The sequence below is a fragment of the Physella acuta genome, unplaced genomic scaffold, assembly GCF_028476545.2.
Source record: "Physella acuta isolate Inbredline_101_S28 unplaced genomic scaffold, ASM2847654v3 ptg001535l, whole genome shotgun sequence".
Classification (NCBI taxonomy): Eukaryota; Metazoa; Mollusca; class Gastropoda; family Physidae; genus Physella; species Physella acuta.
Window position 1 is genome coordinate 313,003 of NW_026733050.1, and position 17,616 is coordinate 330,618.

The 17,616-nt window shown below is 37.9% G+C and overlaps 1 protein-coding gene across 18 annotated transcripts in view; it reads left to right on the forward strand.

The window, feature by feature from the left end:
- LOC131928736 (CLIP-associating protein 2-like) overlaps positions 1-13,252 on the forward strand; it is a 72,217-nt gene extending 58,965 nt beyond the window's left edge. For 12 of the 18 annotated variants that reach the window (XM_059284844.1, XM_059284830.1, XM_059284842.1 and 9 more), the window contains 13 exons: positions 236-314; positions 563-706; positions 1,290-1,376; positions 1,466-1,587; positions 2,116-2,356; positions 3,240-3,379; positions 4,348-4,480; positions 4,702-4,833; positions 5,004-5,033; positions 9,105-9,242; positions 9,784-9,852; positions 10,233-10,349; positions 10,724-13,252. In XM_059284844.1, coding sequence (XP_059140827.1) covers positions 236-314; positions 563-706; positions 1,290-1,376; positions 1,466-1,587; positions 2,116-2,356; positions 3,240-3,379; positions 4,348-4,480; positions 4,702-4,833; positions 5,004-5,033; positions 9,105-9,242; positions 9,784-9,852; positions 10,233-10,349; positions 10,724-10,777 — 1,486 coding nt within the window. In that variant the 3' untranslated portion in view covers positions 10,778-13,252. Of the gene's footprint in view, positions 1-235; positions 315-562; positions 707-1,289; positions 1,377-1,465; positions 1,588-2,115; positions 2,357-3,239; positions 3,380-4,347; positions 4,481-4,701; positions 4,834-5,003; positions 5,034-5,539; positions 5,561-5,888; positions 5,904-6,792; positions 6,805-8,011; positions 8,036-9,104; positions 9,243-9,783; positions 9,853-10,232; positions 10,350-10,723 lie in introns of all 18 variants that reach the window. The other 6 variants (XM_059284834.1, XM_059284835.1, XM_059284836.1 and 3 more) reach the window with 6 other exon arrangements.
- The last annotated feature ends 4,364 nt before the right edge of the window (positions 13,253-17,616 follow it).

The window sequence follows — 17,616 nt, forward strand, 5'->3', positions numbered from 1 at the left end:
TTTTAGCATTATTTTAACTGTAATATTAAATACTTTTTGTAGACAAACTTACATTTGAATTATAGGATAAACACAACTTTTAACCTACATTTTAGAAGTTACTTTACAAGGGAATAATTTACCTCGTTGAATGCTAAAGTTTGTTCCTGGCCATGTAAAGTGTACTAGAGATGGGTTATAAATTTTCTGGAGATATTTTTATCAACTTATTTTAAAAACTTGATTCTTGTTGCAGAGATTGCTTCCCCTTTGATCATCAGTTTAATACATTATCCAAGTTCATTGTTGATCAAGCACAAGGACCAAATTTAAAGGTTGGACATCATCATTTTCTTTCTCATATCATTCTCTTTAACAAAATCAAATGAATGTAACCGTGTGATAATCTGGCTGCTACACACTTGCAAAAGAATGTGTTGATACCTCCAATACATCAGAAACATATGTTTGCATGCATGTGAATAGTACCTTATGCTGATATCAGATATGGTGATACCTGAAAATCAATCAAGTACTTAAGGCCATTGAACTAAGGTGATTGAGAGTGAACTGAATGTTTCAGGTGAGGGTGTCAGTGTTGAACTACCTACACAGCCTCATCATCAGCATGGACCCTTCAGATTTCATCAACAGCATGGACGCCAGACTGGCCGTCTCAAAGGTTATAAGCTGGACCATAGAGCCTAGGAGCCCTGATGTCAGGAAGGTGAGGCTACTCTATGCAATCTTTACAACATTGCAGTGTTCTTATTCTTTGTTCTTATCTGTGGTGTTGGATAGGATTTCCTCCAACACAGTTATGTATTATGTGCCAACAAGTACCGTATGTCACATATGGCTAGTCGGCACATATGGCCAGTTGGCACATATGGCCAGTTGGCACATATGGCTAGTCGGCACATATGGCCAGTCTGCTCAGATTTCAGCCTGCCTTTTCCATCCAAGAATAATCTACAAGGTAGCAGTTGTTTCGTAGTGTTCTCTCCTAGTTGGGTTGCTGTTCCCAGCCATCATACCCAATCTGCCCGTGGTTCAAACTGAGGACTTTTCATTGTCCAATCTTGATATCATGTTTTTAATAAAATCACTATTGTGGGAGGCTGCTTCAGATGTATAGCATTAAACCCATATAGGTTCAAATGCTTGAATATTTCAACCTATGATGTATCCCTATAATGTAAGTTCACCCAGCTCCGTTGCTGAATATTCATCCCTTTTAGCTATTGAAACATACTCTAATACACTGATCAACATTTTTTTTATTAAAACAATTTTTGTTTTTCCACCAGGCGTCCCAGTCGGTATTGATAGCCTTGTTTAATCTAAACCCAGCAGAGTTCTCACTCCTGCTGTCTGAACTACCTAAAACATTCCAGGTAAGTAATGAAACATGATGGATGTATACATGTTACCACCAAACCAGAAACTTGATTCAGCTCACCCTAACTTTACATTTTCCCTGTAGGATGGGGCAACAAGGATACTGCACAGTCACATTAGATCTGCTAATGAAGGAACAGCTGATGTTTTATCTCCACGTAATGTAGCTAGTCCACCTGGACCAAATAGATCACGACCTCCTTCACGGTGAGTGCTTAACCCATAATCTTTTATTGTAAGGCCATTCCCTTTATGGTCTTACAATAAGGCCATTCCTTCCATTGTCTTATAGGCCTGTCCTTTCATTTATTGAACTAATAAACAGCAGAAACTAAGAAGGTCTCCTGTCAAGTTCTATTATTTTACTTTAGCTGACTCTGGTAGCATTATTAAATACCCCTAGACAAACGACGGCCTTATTGGCTAGTGCCTGAGTCAGTGTCAGCAACGTATTCGGCCGACAACTAGGCATCCAGACTGCAACATTATAGTCTGGTCTGCAACAATTCCCTCTATAATCCCTTTATCTTAAGTCCATTTCCTCCATAATCTCTTATTATAATGCAATTCTCTACATGTTCAGCTATTGTAAGGCCATTCCCTTTATTGTCTATGGCCATTAGCCGTCATTGTTATTTATGTTAGCTGTAAGCCCACTCTCTCCATAGTCTTATATTATCAGTTTACTTCCTCCTCTGCCTTTGGTCATCAGCTGATGAATTTTGTTCCTTTCAGAACTAGTCACGGGCACCCAGAAGATTTTGAAACAGAAAATCTGAACCCTGAAGATATCTTTAACTCCATAAAGAAGACCTCAGCAGACATCCAGAGCCTGAGCATCAGCAGCAAGCTGGAGCCTTACGATGATGTCAAGAAGAAACATGACTTCACCTCGCAGGACTCCGGCATCCAGGACCTGCGCATGGACAGTCCAGATGGGCTGGACCACAAGAGGGCTTTCTTTAACTATTCTCATGTAAGATGGTTTGCTGGCTTGTCTCTCTTGTTTACTCCCATTTTTATCAGCCACTATCTTTTTAAGGGCCATGATAAGGTTTTCAAGGAAAGAGACTATATGTCTGCTTTTAGAATTAAAAAAAAATTTCTTAAGCAAAACTGATGTGGCCAACTTGTAATCAAATTTTAGGAGATTTTCTCCAGATATTTTGAACAAAATTGTTGATGTAGGTTATTCTACTAGCTTTGAAAATTATATTTTCTAAAAATTGTCCGTAATGTTTATTGGGAACAGCTTGGCCTAGCAGTAGAGCGCTAGACTGCTAACCTGAAAGACTCGAGTTCGAATCTGGGTTCAAATTAGTAGAATGTCCCTGTTCACCCAGCCCTGATGATTACCTAACTCACATTAGGGAAAGCAAAGTGTGTGGGCATAGTGCTGACCACACTATCCCTTCATATGCTGAGGTCTCAGAAACACGTGAACTCTACCTCACTTGCCCCATGAACCGTCAGGTTTGAAAATGAAACTTAATTTCCCTAATATTTATCTGACTTTGACTACATGCTGGTCACAAATGGCAGTACACTGATGTGATATCTCTTGCACTGTTTTTATTACCCTCTACTTTTTGGTTAGCCATAGCCTCATGTTGGTACACCTAGTGTAACCATATATTTCATCCCCAAATCAAACCTTATAACCTAATCTTACAGATTAATAAAAAAAAATTAAACTACACTAGCTGTAAAATTATGAGTGTAGAACAAATCATTCTAACATAGGTTAGTGTTTAATTAAATTAGGTCTCACCATCTTGACCATTTTGTCATCACTATGTGGAAAGAAAATGTGATAGAAAACTTGACAATGTACTAACTCTTGATGGGATCTCCAACAGAAATCTGGTGGTAGCCTAGGCAACGCCAGCAGCACTCTGGCTGGTGGTCTGTACACCAAGAATGAGTCGGACATGTCGGGAGAGGAAGTGAGCAAGATTCTCTGTGATGTGCTGGAAGAGCTCTCAAACCACAACGAGAGGTGAGTCATGTGTGAGCTGTGTTTGGTGTTTGTCTGTTAGTCTGTATGTTTGTTGGTTGTTATGTGGACCCATGGGTGAGGAAGTGAGCAAGATTCTCTGTGATGTGCTGGAGGAACTCTCTAACCACAATGAGAGGTGAGTCATGTCTAGACACAGTCAGCTGTGTTTGTCAGTTGGTCTGTTGGTCTGTATGTGTGTTGGTTGGTTGTGGACCCATGGGAGAGGAAGTGAGCAAGATTCTCTGTGATGTGCTGGAGGAGCTCTCTAACCACAACGAGAGGTGAGTCATGTCTAGACACGCTGGTTTTTTGTTTGGTGTGTTTAGTCTGTATGTTCGTTGGTTGTTTGTGGACCCACTGGTCAGTATGTTGGTTGGTTGTGGACCCTCTGGTCAGTGTGTTGGTTGTTTGTTTGTTCACTGGTCTGTATGTTTTATGTTTGTATGCTGATCTGTTTGGTGTTAGTTGTTTCCTTTACCAGTAAGTACTATGTCAACTGCCTTTTCAACAAGTTTGTTCATTACTGTTTTTCTAACCAGTAAGTCATGAGGACTCATTTGGCTTAGTTATTATAGCTGAATCCATACATGCATCTAACACTCCAAACACATCTGCAAACACCAAAAATTTGGTATATATTACCACCTGTCTATATCACAAATTTGTGTATATTTCCACCTCTCTATACCACAAATTTGTGTATATTACCACCTGTCTATACCACCAATTTGTATATATTACCACCTCTCTATACCACCAATTTGTGTATATTTCCACCTCTCTATACCACCAATTTGTGTATATTTCCACCTCTCTATACCACCAATTTGTGTATATTTCCACCTCTCTATACCACCAATTTGTGTATATTTCCACCTCTCTATACCACCAATTTGTGTATATTTCCACCTCTCTATACCACCAATTTGTGTATATTTCCACCTCTCTATACCACCATTCTCCCACAGAGTTGAAGAAAGGAAAAATGCTATGCAGTGTTTCCAGAGTCTGGTGGACAAAGGTGCCGTGTCGCAGGAGATTCTAGAGGAACATTTCAAGTCTCTGCTCTTGATATTGTTGGAGACTCTGGGGGACACCAATGTAAGTTCTGGCTCTAGGGGGCTCTGGTTCTACTGGGCTTTATTAGGGGCTTCATGTTCTACTGGGCTTAAATAGGAGGCTCTTGTGCTCTAGTGGGCTTTTTCAGTGAAGTGCTCTATGTTCAACCTTAAGATGTTTATACAACCTATTAAAACCATTGATGTTAACACTACTGGGGGTGTAGCCACAAGATGTTCAAACCAAAATGTTTCTGTCTCTAGGGAGATGTCAAAGTGCTGGCACTGAAATGTCTTCAGAAAATGTTGCAGCATTTCCCCAAGCAGTTTGAGAACTTTGCTGAGCTGACCATTCTGAAAGTTCTGGAGCTCCACAAGGATGACACCTACCGTGATGTAAGTCTCAGCTCCTCAAATCTGCCTGGCATAGTTTGGTTTTAGCTTTCTCTTCCTCTTTGTTTTATCACACCCTTCTTTTTAAGATATTTAAGAAAAAAATTTCGGGGGGGAGGGGGGTCATAAATTTTTTGAGAGTGGATTAACATGGATTATTTCTATTGTTTTAGCCATATGAAAGAAAAAGTAATAGGCACTGTGTAAGGTTTTTTTTCAAGAGTTATGTTGGGATTTTTTCCCCGTTACTGAAGTTGTAAAATTTTGTAATTAAAACTTGTCATTTTCAAAGTTTTTTAACATATATTTATGTTGTTGAATAGTTCTGTTAACCTAATTACTTTTCATCTTAGTAAAATGAGTCTCCAATTTTATTCATGCCCTGCTTAAAGCCACTAGCTTAATTTATTCTTTGCTGCCTTTTTGTTTTTGAAAATCTCAAATAGTGGTATCACATTTAAGTGCTAAATACTTTGCCATTGGTGTCACACACTTCATTTGAATCAGGTCAACCATTACAGATCTTTTACTTTCCTATCCCTTTTTTCTTTGTTTTTTTTCCACTCCTTAAATCAACCAATCACTACACTGTCAGTTGATTAAACATGGCAAGTAGTATATGACTAGTTACATTGATTTGTTGGCTAATTAATTAATTAAAGCTAGAAGTGACTAAGCCTTAGTGTATCAACTCTCTATCCCGCCATAGCAGCCTTGGCTAAGTATTGCCGTAAGCAAAATCATCAATACCAAACCATCTTTTGTACTTCGCATAAAGGATATCATTTTTTGTTCTACTTTTGTCAGCTGTAGCGTCAGGTTTGAGGCAGGCCCTACTCGGCCTCCCTGTGTGCACCAGTGCTTCAAGTGCTCGCTTAGATCCCCTTAACACGCTGGGCACGTCTGCCTCAACCCTTGACCTGGGCACCTTCGGAACATCAGACCTGAAAAAATTTATCCGATGCTCCTTAAGTGCCCTGTTCTTTCCTTGTCTTTTTCTCATTTTTTTATACTATCTAAATTTTGGACATATTTTTTCGTCGTGTCGTTTGCCTCAGAAGCGCAAGAAGAAGGTAAACTAACAATTCTAGTCTTTACGGAAGACTAATTAAATTTATAGTCTTGACTTCTTTTTCTAAACATTTTGTTTGTTTTGTACCATTTTTTTTTTTTACAATATGAAAAGAATTTTTTTTTTAATTTTACAAAGCAGTGTTGATTGTGAGCAAGAAAAGTTTATGAAAATTAAAATGCAGTTAGCACAATTTGTTGTAAACTGTATGGAGCAAAGATAAGATGATTTGGGCGTTAGGTTTTGTTTTTTTTAAAATTATATTTACACACGCTGATAAAATTCTATGTTTTAATCAAATCCTAATAATTTCTAATACAAATTATAAAAAGATTTTTTAAAGGTCACCTCTGGTCTCATTCGATTAAGACAAAAAAGTTTAAATGTCCTTATCTGTGCTTCTGAGATTATGTGTGTGTTAGTTTAGTTTATATTAGTGTCTCATGCTTTTTCATTATGATTCCTTTCTCTGTAGTTAGCATAAATGTTTAGCTTGTGTTCGATGGCTAGCTGTACACTTTATTATGGACGCTGTACTGAGGCCAGAGAATACCCTCAATTAACTTTAATTGCCGGAGATTCGCTCATCTAGATTTGAAAACGAATTGATTAGCAAGAACAAGGCAGTTAAATGTTATTTGGATAGAAGTAGGGGAGATCACTTTGATTTGTATCAACAAAAGAGTTAAATTGTGTTGACTAGCTTACCAAGGGACTTTACTCTGGTTAACTAGCCAATTAATCCAAGTTAACTCCTCTAGAATGGCAGGTTTTTCTTGTTCCTCTTGTCTTGTCACTGATTGTGAATGCACTGCTAGCAGACACTGTTTCACCCCTAGTATGTGGCTTTACTTGTCTCATCCTATCATTTTATTTTTACATCATTTCAGAAAAGCTCACCGGTAAGGGCAGAGCACTCTTTTATTCACTTTTCTATACATAATAAAAAGCAATACTGTAGGCTAGGAACTAGCTTTTTATCTAATATTAGAGTTCAGCACATATTATATTCTTATATTATTGTATTATTTCATTTAATCTTAAAATGTTGGCAATAATTACCTGATACAGAAATTATTTGATGTTTCTTTTTCCATAAAGTTTCCCCAAGTTAAGGTTTAACACAGAGGCGTAGCGAGGGGGGGGGGGGGGACATATGTCCCCAGGCGCCGACCTTAGGGGGCGCCAAATTGAAAGTTTGAGGGGTGGGGGTGCAAATGAAAAGTTCGATGGGGGTGTACACTTTTATCAGATCAGTGAAATTGAATACAAATCAGTAGATTAAAAAAAAAAAAAAGAGTTTGGTCAAACCTAATCTGTATGAGGCTGTTATAATTAGTTTATCATTGAATATTATAATTTTATTATGCTTATATCAGTTTAAATCAGGTGTCCCCTGTAATAAATGTCTTACACCTTGGAGGAAGGGGTTTATTGAAGATGTTTGACTTTAGGGAGGGGAGGTTCAGAAAGTGTATTGTCATTTTTACATTTTAAAAGTAGTTAATTATACTGAATTTTTTGTTACAGACCATTTTTAAAAAAGATGTTTTGAAATTTGAACTAAAATTGATCAGTTTTAAGAAAATTTAAATTGCAACGGGGTGGGTGGGGGGTTTAAAATCAAGTATGGTTTCATTTATGGATGACCCATTACACATAATATAAGTAACCTTAATTGAAATTAAAATCAATTAGGCTTAGGCTTATTATACTTATAAATTTGATTGTTTGGAATCATGTAAATGAACACTTTTGTAGCTGAGTAGCACAGAATAAATATCAACTTTGGTGGGTTGAATTACTCTAGTACACCAAACATCCCAAGTACTCAATTTGTGATTAACATTCCTACACTAGAGAAAACAAACCTGAGTTCAGTTTTACAGACCTAAACATGGATGGACATTAAAATTAATATCAACTTTGGTTGGTTGAATTACTCTAGTTCACCAAACATCACAAGTACTCAATTTGTGATTAACATTCCTACACTAGAGAAAACAGAGTTCAGTTGTACAGACCTAAACATGGATGGACATTAAAATTCTTAAGAAAATTAGCTGGTTAAAAAAACAAATGAAGAACTCTCTAATTTCTTGGTTCCAGTACTCCCACAGAACAGATGTCAAAGTAAATACATCATTTCCTTACCTGCTTGTCCCATTTTTTTTTTTATTGATGGATGCTTCCTCTCTGCTTTGGAATTTGTACATTAGTTTTGGGTCAGTAGGTCGGGCGTAATGGATTTCTTGGTGTTAAGTAGTTGGGTGTCTGGGGAGATTCTACAGAACAAATGTCTTCAGAGTTTGACTCTATGGGCTCAGGTTTCCATTCCACTTAGTGCTCATTGCCAGCAAAAACTATCATAAGTTATCAGTTGGTTTTTTTTTTTTTTTTTAACATTTAAAGTATTTTTAAAATGTGTGTTTAGCAGCAACTAAATATACTAGCCATAATACTATTACCTAATGTAAAACATTGTATTGTTTGATAGCTTAATGTAGAATTTATCACCTAATTATTTGTTCACATACTTAACCTTCCATCCATATTTTTTTACATAGGTAACCATCTATTTTTTCTATTATCTGCTTGTCTCCCTTGTCTGTGACCTGCCTGTGGTTTTTATAGTGGATTAAGTGTTGGAAATAAAATAAATATTCCAATTTTTCTCTAAATTAATTAGATTTTATTAAAATGTGTATTTTAATGAGGTAATATTCAAAATTTTAATTAAAAAAAAAACAGCAAAAAAAACTTCCTTATACTATTTTAAATATACTTTGCATTAAAAACCTGACTACAAATGACCTCCCCTTGTATGGTGTGGATGTTTTGCTTGTACCTGCACTTTTCTCCACTGTGATTCCGTCTTCCTGTTATACCTTTCTTTTTGATCTGGTGTTACATTTTTGATACCTAACCTGATTATTGCTTCATGCTTATTTCCTCTCATAATCATTTCAAGTTAACTAATTATTTTTCCTAACATTTGACACATTTGCTTAGGCTATGTTGTAATTTTAAACAGAAACTTTCGCAATTGATTTAAACAAATGCTGAGTTTGTAATGTAAATGAATATCTAGTGCTTGTTCCTTTCATTCATTTATAAGGAAAATGTGAAAGTTAACATCCATTAAGCTGCCAAGTTACCATGGTAACCATATGAGTAATCTCCCCCCATGTATGATTGTCAGGTACCCTATGCTGCATCTGAAGTAGAAGACACATTGGTGCAGGCTTTACCTCCTGAGCAGAACTTCCGCATCTTGACGCCAATCATCCAGACCATGGAATACCACATGGCATGTGGCGCCATACAGATGATGACTAAAGTAAGACACATTTACCTCACTTAGTCACCTTCACAGAATGACTAAACTAGGAAACATTTACCTCATTTAGTCATGCACCCAGAATGACTAAAGTAAGATACATTTAGTCTACCACCCAATATGACTAAAGCAAGACACATTCTTCTCATTTAGTCATTCCACCATCATGACTAAAGTAAGACAGTTACATTTAGTCACCTCACCTACTCTGCATGACTTATGGTAGACAAATTCACCTTATTTAGTCACAACCACTGCATGATTAAAGTAAGACACATTTACCTCATTTAGTCACATACTTCACATGACTAAAGTAGGACAAATATATCTCATTTGGTCACCCACCCAGTATGACTATATCAAGACATATTACTCATTTAGTCACAGCACTTCCCTACGACCTACCTAGTTTACACACTATAAGACTTCCAACCTCAATTTAGCCCTTGTATTTAACAAATGAATGTGATTGAGGACATGTTGTTTGTCTATTGTATACCATGTTGTGGCCAGACTTGAGCTGATATTTTGTGTCTTGCAGGTTGTAGAGAAAATGCCTAAAGATGTTTTAGAGGCTTCATTGCCTAACTTGATACCTGGATTGTTTAAGGTATGTCATGGCACTTATGATAGGGAAGCTTAGCCTTGCACTAAATGGCTAGTTACCTGAAACTGATATTCTTGGAAATATTTTCTTGGTCTGCCACCTGGAAGCTGGGGGGGGGGGGGGGGGGGGGGGAAGAGAGAGAAGAGAAATCTAACCAACACTTTGTATTTCTTCAGAACAAAAATTAAAAAGCACATATCTATTCTGATTAGGATTAAGATTAATTTAAATGGATTGGTCAGAGCTGTTAGTGTGGTGGAGGGGGTAAAGTTATCTTAAGATGTGAGTTCTGATGTTTGGACACCATATAGGTGCAGTTGTTTAACTTGTCTAACAGTGATGTAAAGATTGCTAGAATGTAATGATTCCTGTTCTCCCCTCAGAACTTTGAACACAAAGAGTCCCCTGTAAGAAAGGCCAGCTGCTTCTGTCTAGTGGCCATCTACCTACGTGTGGAGGAGGCCATGAGGCCATTCATGGAAACTTTAAATAGCCACAGAGTGAGTATATACCTCTTTCTTTTACAGCCTTTATTCCTTCCTGTATTTATAAGTATTAAGTACTAGCCTGTGTCTATACCATCTTTCTTTTACAACCTCTATTCTTTCCTGTATTTATTAAGTTCCAGCCTATGTCTATACTATCTTTCTTTTACAGCCTCTATTTTTTCCTGTATTTATAAGGATTAAGTACTAGCCTGTGTCTATAAGATCTTTTTTTCACAGCCCTATTTCTTTCTGCATGAATGTACCAAAAATAATTTTTTCATTGTATAAATATACTTTCACTAGGACACCTTTCCTTGTATGTTTTAGTTCTTCAAATATTTAAATTGGAACACCTATAAATGTTTGATTGTTTATTTAATCCACAGATGAAGCTTTTAAACCTGTACATCAGAAAACGCAAGCAAGAAGATGATAAATAGCATTTGACCCTGATTAGGATTTTAAACTATTGAGTGAGTGACTTTTAACACAACTGTAGAAACCATTAGCCAACAACTCCGTGACTGTCTGGTGTAGTGCACAGCGTGTGGGACTACGAGCCTGATGCCCAGGTTCCAACCCCAGAATGTTCTGCAAGTGATGCCCCAGTGTGAATGCCCCAAAATTTAAAAATGACATTTTTTGCATTTATTTAAAAGAGAGTTCAACTGGACATCTTCACCTCATTTTTCTACGCCAAAGGTTTCTTCCGTGTTACTTGCAGACTATTTCTCATGTGATTAGCTGAAGTTGATCTGATTTTAAAAAATTTAATATTTTACTGACTTAAAATAATAGTATGGATGGTGTTAAAAGAATTAGGGCGCTTGGTGGCTGTTACCACAACTTAGGTTTAGGGCTCAAGTAATTGACACGTAACATATTTATGGCCCTGATGTTATAGATTTAGGGCTTGAATAGTGTTGTAACTATATAGATTGAGGTCTTGATGGTATTTATAGACGGTAGATTTAGGGCTCTAAATGATATTGATTTAAAGCCCTGAGTAGTAATGGCACAAGTTGTCACTGGTATGGTTAAGATAGATGGCTCCATTCCCACCCACTGTTTGAGATCTTGTCTTAGAATGATCATTAATTCTGTAGATTCCAACTTTTTTAGCCACTGATGTTTATCTAAATCGACTAATGTTTACCTTGAACAAATTGTATCCGATGTTCTTCTGACGTTTAACTTGGTAATAAAATTGTTCGTGTTGTAATAGTGTGTGCTACCTGAATCATGAACTCTAATCACTGCATACGTGCTTTTTTTTTTAACCTGGATGAACAGCTTGTGTCTCAGCATAGGTGTATCTATAAAAATAAAAAATGATGTGCTTTGTAAGTTTTTCAAGTGTACTTATAACTTGAATTTTTTTTTTTTAAATACATTTTTTAAAATGTTAGCTGAAGAAAAATTTTGTTCTAGTCTTGAGTTTAGTTAGTGATGTAGTGCAGCCTGACATGGTTTAACTCCATGCTTGGGTGGCTCTGTGTAGGGGCATTATGTTTCTATTGTAGCATGTGCCCACTTGATGTATGTAAACACCCCTCAGCCCAATCACCACTGTACGAAGCCTCCACCCAGTCTATGTTATGAGAGAATGTTGTTTTTAATTTATGCTAGCTGCCAGTGCCTAATGTTTATACACTGTGTTTGTAGGCAATATTTATTTCCTCATCCTTTTATATAATAATGTAAATTTTTAGCAATGTACAAAATCTTTATCATTTCGTGGTGTTGACGGAGTTGTATTTTTTTTTTACACTTTCTATCAAAGGTAAATGAAATAAATCAGATGTCTTATGGTTTATAAATATGAATACTTGAGTTTTTCATTAATTGGAGAGGAGTTGTCTCTTTCTCTCTCTGCAAGCAGTAGAGTGATCTACCCTATTTTATTGAGTTATCGACCTTTCATGCCCTACCACAAGATGCTGCACCCAGCAGTTTCTAAACTTTTTGTCATCCCTTTCATAAAAAAATAAAAATTTGGCCCCTACAGATTCTTAACCCTATGCTTTTTTTTACCCACATATAACCTTAACCCTTTACTGATCTTTACTTGGGCTAACAATTTCAAAACTATGAAAATAGTATGTTTTTTTAAATGATTTACCTACTGATATATGTATATTTTTATTTATGAATTGTACATTTTTGTGGAACTTGATTGCCTCCCCTAGATCTAGTCCGCGCCTCTTTGTTTGGAAACCGCTGTCTTAAAAGGGGAAGTAATACAGAAATTAAGGATTTTTTTTATACCTCGGAGTGTGCTCCCTTGAATAAAATATTTTTTTTAAAAACAATTAGGACTATAATAATTAGTATAATATGTACACTTATAATTTATATTAAGACTATATTGGCATTGACATTTTATAATAGTAACAAGCGACACCTTACACCTGCTTAGTAGTATACTTGGTGCTAGAACATTCTATTTAGATAACTCACCTACAAGACTAGAGTGAGGTATAGAGGAGCCGGTTGTGTGTGTTGCTGCTCTACAATAATTGCTTTAGCTGGCAAGTGGTTGCTGTTTATCTGGTCGCTGTGAATTTCAGTTTGTTGATTCATGGCGCCATTAAAATATTTCTTTCTCTTCAAAACTCCATAGCTTTCTAAATCTGCCTCATGTGTTTCTGGCTGACTGTTGTACAAACTGTTTCATGTAAGTGATAGCTGCATTGATGGTTAGCTCCACCCACTGGGGGAGAGAACTCCACCCACTGGGGGGAGGTAACTCCAACCAAAGGGAGAGAATCAAGCCATTGATGATGCCTGGTATTTGATCTGTGTATAAACTAAACTGGACACCATGATCACACGACTTGTCATATCATTTTTATCCCTCTATTTGCATGAACATTATTGTAAATAATAAAATAACAAGTAACTTATAAAAATAATTCTTGTTTCGTTTCATTTTTTTTTGTTACTTAAGTTAGTTGTTTAGGAAAAACAATATTTGCCTCCCTTTTAAATATTTTATAAAAAAATGAGGCAGCTCCTTGAAATGGTGTCAGTGTATCTCTAAGTGTCCAACACACTAATTTAATTAACTTGGACTTTTCTTGTTAAAAAGTAAACAATTAAAATTCTGATGGATCGATTATTATTTGTCACATGGAGTGTGCATATAATTAGTTCAACATGTACATTAATCTAACGCAATGTTATACCTAATTCATTGCTATTAAAATTGTATTATTTTCATGGACGTTTTCTTAGCTTATTCCGAGCTTGCAGTAAAACGTAAATTCCAGTGTTGAACAAGGTTGCCCTGGGTGTCCTGCATAGAACCATCTTATGAAGTTCAGCACACATTACAGAACGTCTTTAAAAATCTTTTTCCTAGGACCTGGAACCAGCGAACATCGAAGGTATTCATGAACTAATGCGGACCCAACTCGAGACGATCAGGTTAGCAGTAGGGGGACGGCGTGGTAGAGTCGGAAAAGCTCATGGTTGCTAAACCGAAAAGTCTCGAGTTCGAACCCTCGGGAAGATATGAGCTCGTTAGCTTGGGACAACCACTCTTCTAGGGGAGACAACTCTAAACTCATGGGGAAAAAAAGCAAAGCAGGCTGAAATAGGAGTCATTGGCGCATAACCAGTTGAAACGTATACTTAATTGTGTTGGAGGGGATCCCTTCCAACATTAAAATTAAGAACGAAGAAGAAGAGGAGGTTAGTAGTTGGGCGCTCTACTTCCTAACCACACTATCTTATTGAGTAAGGCGTGCTAACATATTGACCCCGCCTTTAGCCTCTTTTCTGTCATAGCAGTTGAGTATCTGCAAGGTAGCAGTTGAGTATCTGCTAAGTAGCAGTTGAGTATCTGCAAGGTAGCAGTTGAGTATCTGCAAGGTAGCAGTTGAGTATCTGCTAGGTAGCAGTTGAGTTTCTGCAAGGTAGCATTTGAGTATCTGCAAGGTAGCAGTTGAGTATCTGCAAGGTAGCAGTTGAGTATCTGCAAGGTAGCAGTTGAGTATCTGCTAGGTAGAAGTTGAGTATCTGCTAGGTAGCATTTGCCCAGTTATGAAATTGATCTGGTGATTATCCCCAGTTTATGTTAGTTATCTCCCCTGCATTTTCACTAAAGTAAGTGCTTCACACTTATTTTTAAAAATCACACACGAAGTTGTATAGCACCACCGCTAAAACTGGGCTTATAGCCTTTGTCACAGCCTCTAGTTTGGCGTGTAGGCTCATGTGTACACATCTCCCTCCCAGCTAAGGTTGTACTCTTGTATAAACCTCCCTTGTAGGCTAATTTGTACACATCTTCCTCCCAGCTAGGATTGTACTCTTGTATAAACCTCCCTGTAGGCTAATTTGTACACATCTTCCTCCCAGCTTGTCGGGTACTCTTATATAAACCTCCCTGTAGGCTAATTTGTACACATCTTCCTCCCAGCTAGGATTGTACTCTTGTATAAACGTCCCTTGTAGGCTAATTTGTACACATCTTCCTCCCAGCTAGGGTTGTACTCTTGTATAAACCTCCCTTGTAGGCTAATTTGTACACATCTCCCTCCCAGCTTGTCGGGTACTCTTGTATAAACGTCCCAGAGTCGCTCGTATACTTAGTCTACACTTGCAAACATTTAAAATGTGTTCGAGCTAGTTCATGTTCTTTTGGGGATGGGGGGAGGGGGGGATTTTATGACCAGGGGTCTCCAAACTACGGCCCGCGGGCTGGTTGCGGCCCGCGAAGTCCTCTCATCCGGCCCGCTGAGATCTTTTTGTCCAAGGAAAAATCGTTTGTTGGTGATGGCTGAGGAACTTTGCCCAGAAAAATCAAAGACATGCCTGGAAGAAACTGGCCCCCGAACTGAAATGCGATAGTTAATGCGGCCCTCGGACTGAAACGTATGGAGACCCCTGCTTTAGACCATAAGAGTAGCTTAAGGTTAACTATTTTACCATCGCTATGACGTTCTAGTAATGTTTCCGGCTACTGTTGCTGGTTAGAAGATCAGCTCCGTTAATTAATTCCCTTTGATTTAGTTCTGGGTTTAAAAATTCCCATCACGCACCATCTCGTTCCGTTTTTCCCACCCCCCTGACCCCCTTTGTTCCCTACCTGCTGGACGGCGTTGATGATTATCTCCCTTGAAGTGATGGAAATAACGGTTGTCCCCCTTGTCGCCCGGGGCTGAATTTAATTCACCTGCCGCACAGACGAAGGGGACATAATCGGTGGATGCATTAAATGGGGGTTCTTTCTTCTCCGCAGCATGAAACAACGGGGGATCCGTTCCTGCGTTGATCATTTGGCTGCGATTTTCTCCTGGAAGATAAAGGGACTGTCCCCTCTCGTTATTGGGTTCCACCTTCGCTCCACCACCCCCCCCCCCCCGATGGCGTGACCATAAAAGCCGTAGAGTGACCGTAAAGAAAAAAAAAAGCTAATGACCGATAAGAAGACAAAAATGACCATTAAGGGTGACAATCCGACAGCTCAAGGGGGAATAACTGGTGAGACTTGACAAATTATCTCCCTTGAATAGATGGTAAAATAAATCTGTTCGGCCAACCGAAAAGTTGCGATAACAACTTTAAAAAAAAAAAAAAATTTGGCATCAAAGAAAATTGTTCGGTGTTGGTAGGCCAGTGTTCAGAAATCTGTTGCTCATGAGCTGGAAATGTCTGTTTGGCCATACTTGTGCCTCTCTATTTATTATAGGATTTTTGTAAACTTTTATTCAATTCACAATTTGTCTATCCTTGCGTCTGTGACTAATCTTGAAATTCAATTTTGGCCCACTTTTAAATACAGCGACTTTGTTCCAACTTTCCACATACATTCGTATCTGAAAACAATGCAAGAATATACAACGCTGTATTAAATTATTCATTAAAAATTAATTTAAATTCTACTATATTCAGTAACAAAATGTGAGATAACGATCGCTCGATCGTCTAGCGAACTCTCGCAAGCTACTGATTAGATTTTAAAGCAAATATTTCATTTCTATGCAGAGTTTCTTTCGGGAAATCTTCAGAGGAGTGTGATTTTTCCAGTGCATTTAAAAGGTCAATATTACAGAACAAATATTTGTTTTGTTTTTGAATGCATTGATACTTATTACCCCTGAACGAAATAGAAACAGTAAAGCCTATAAATGATATAGAAAATATATACTTTAACCAGTGTCATTCCCCCCCTCTCCGGAAATTTATGGTCACCTTCCCCCCACCCGATGAGAATTTTAAGTGCCTCCTCTCCTCCTCCTAAACCCCCCCCCCCCCCCCCCCATCATTGGAAATTCATAATTTTTTTTTTAAATAGAAAATAAAAGATTTAAAAAAAAAAAAAAAAAAAAAAAAGTCCTTTATTTAGTAGAAGTTTTGTAATCTCCTAAAAATGTATGTATTTCTGTTTTATTTTGGAGTTTAAACAAATTAAAGTATCGTTTTCGGCGATAATCGACATACGCTGTTGTCAAGTCGTCATCAGAGTCTCTTCCAGGCATCTTTTAATTTTTTATACTTTTAACTGTGTCCACCCCCCCCCCCCCCCCCGGAAATTTTAGTCCGCACCCTTCCCCTCCCAGCCCCCACCCGAAAATTTCAAGTGCCCCCCCCCCCCCCCCCCCCCCGAGAAAAAAAGTCTGGAAAAAAACACTGGCTGTTTTATTGGGTAGAATGGAGGGGGGGGGGATGTAGATATAAAAATATCCATTACTGAGGCACTGACAATTTAACAGCGACGCCACATAATGGTCAACCAACGGCCCATTTCAAGTTTAAAACCACGAGAGTGTAGGTCTGACTACAAAACTATGAACTTTTGCTATCACGTAGGCCCTACTTCAAAAACCTTCTTTCAAATAGATTTTATGAATAATTCTGTAAACACTTTTAATTTTCTGTTGAGAAAAAAATAATCACTGAAGCGTGTCTGTCGAACAACTGCCCATTCTTCACTGACAAATTGTTAGGGTCACTATGACAATACTATTGTCATTCATTATTCTAGGCCCGAGTTTATCTGAACGCTAGCGGGAGATAATCCAATTCCCACGAAGAGTTACCTACCTTTCCCATACGCCTGCAAGAAGGGGAGCTGTCTCACGAACAATAACTCTGCGCACAAATCCGATTGTCTGCCCAATCAAACAACCCACGGAAAAGGACGGAGTATGTCGAATGCGAACCGCTGCAATCATAGCCAGTGTAAACAGCTTTAGTGGTGTCATTGGCTTGCGATGGTGGACGGTACCCCCGGGCCTGGGACCGACGGGCCCTACAATACTAGTAGGTC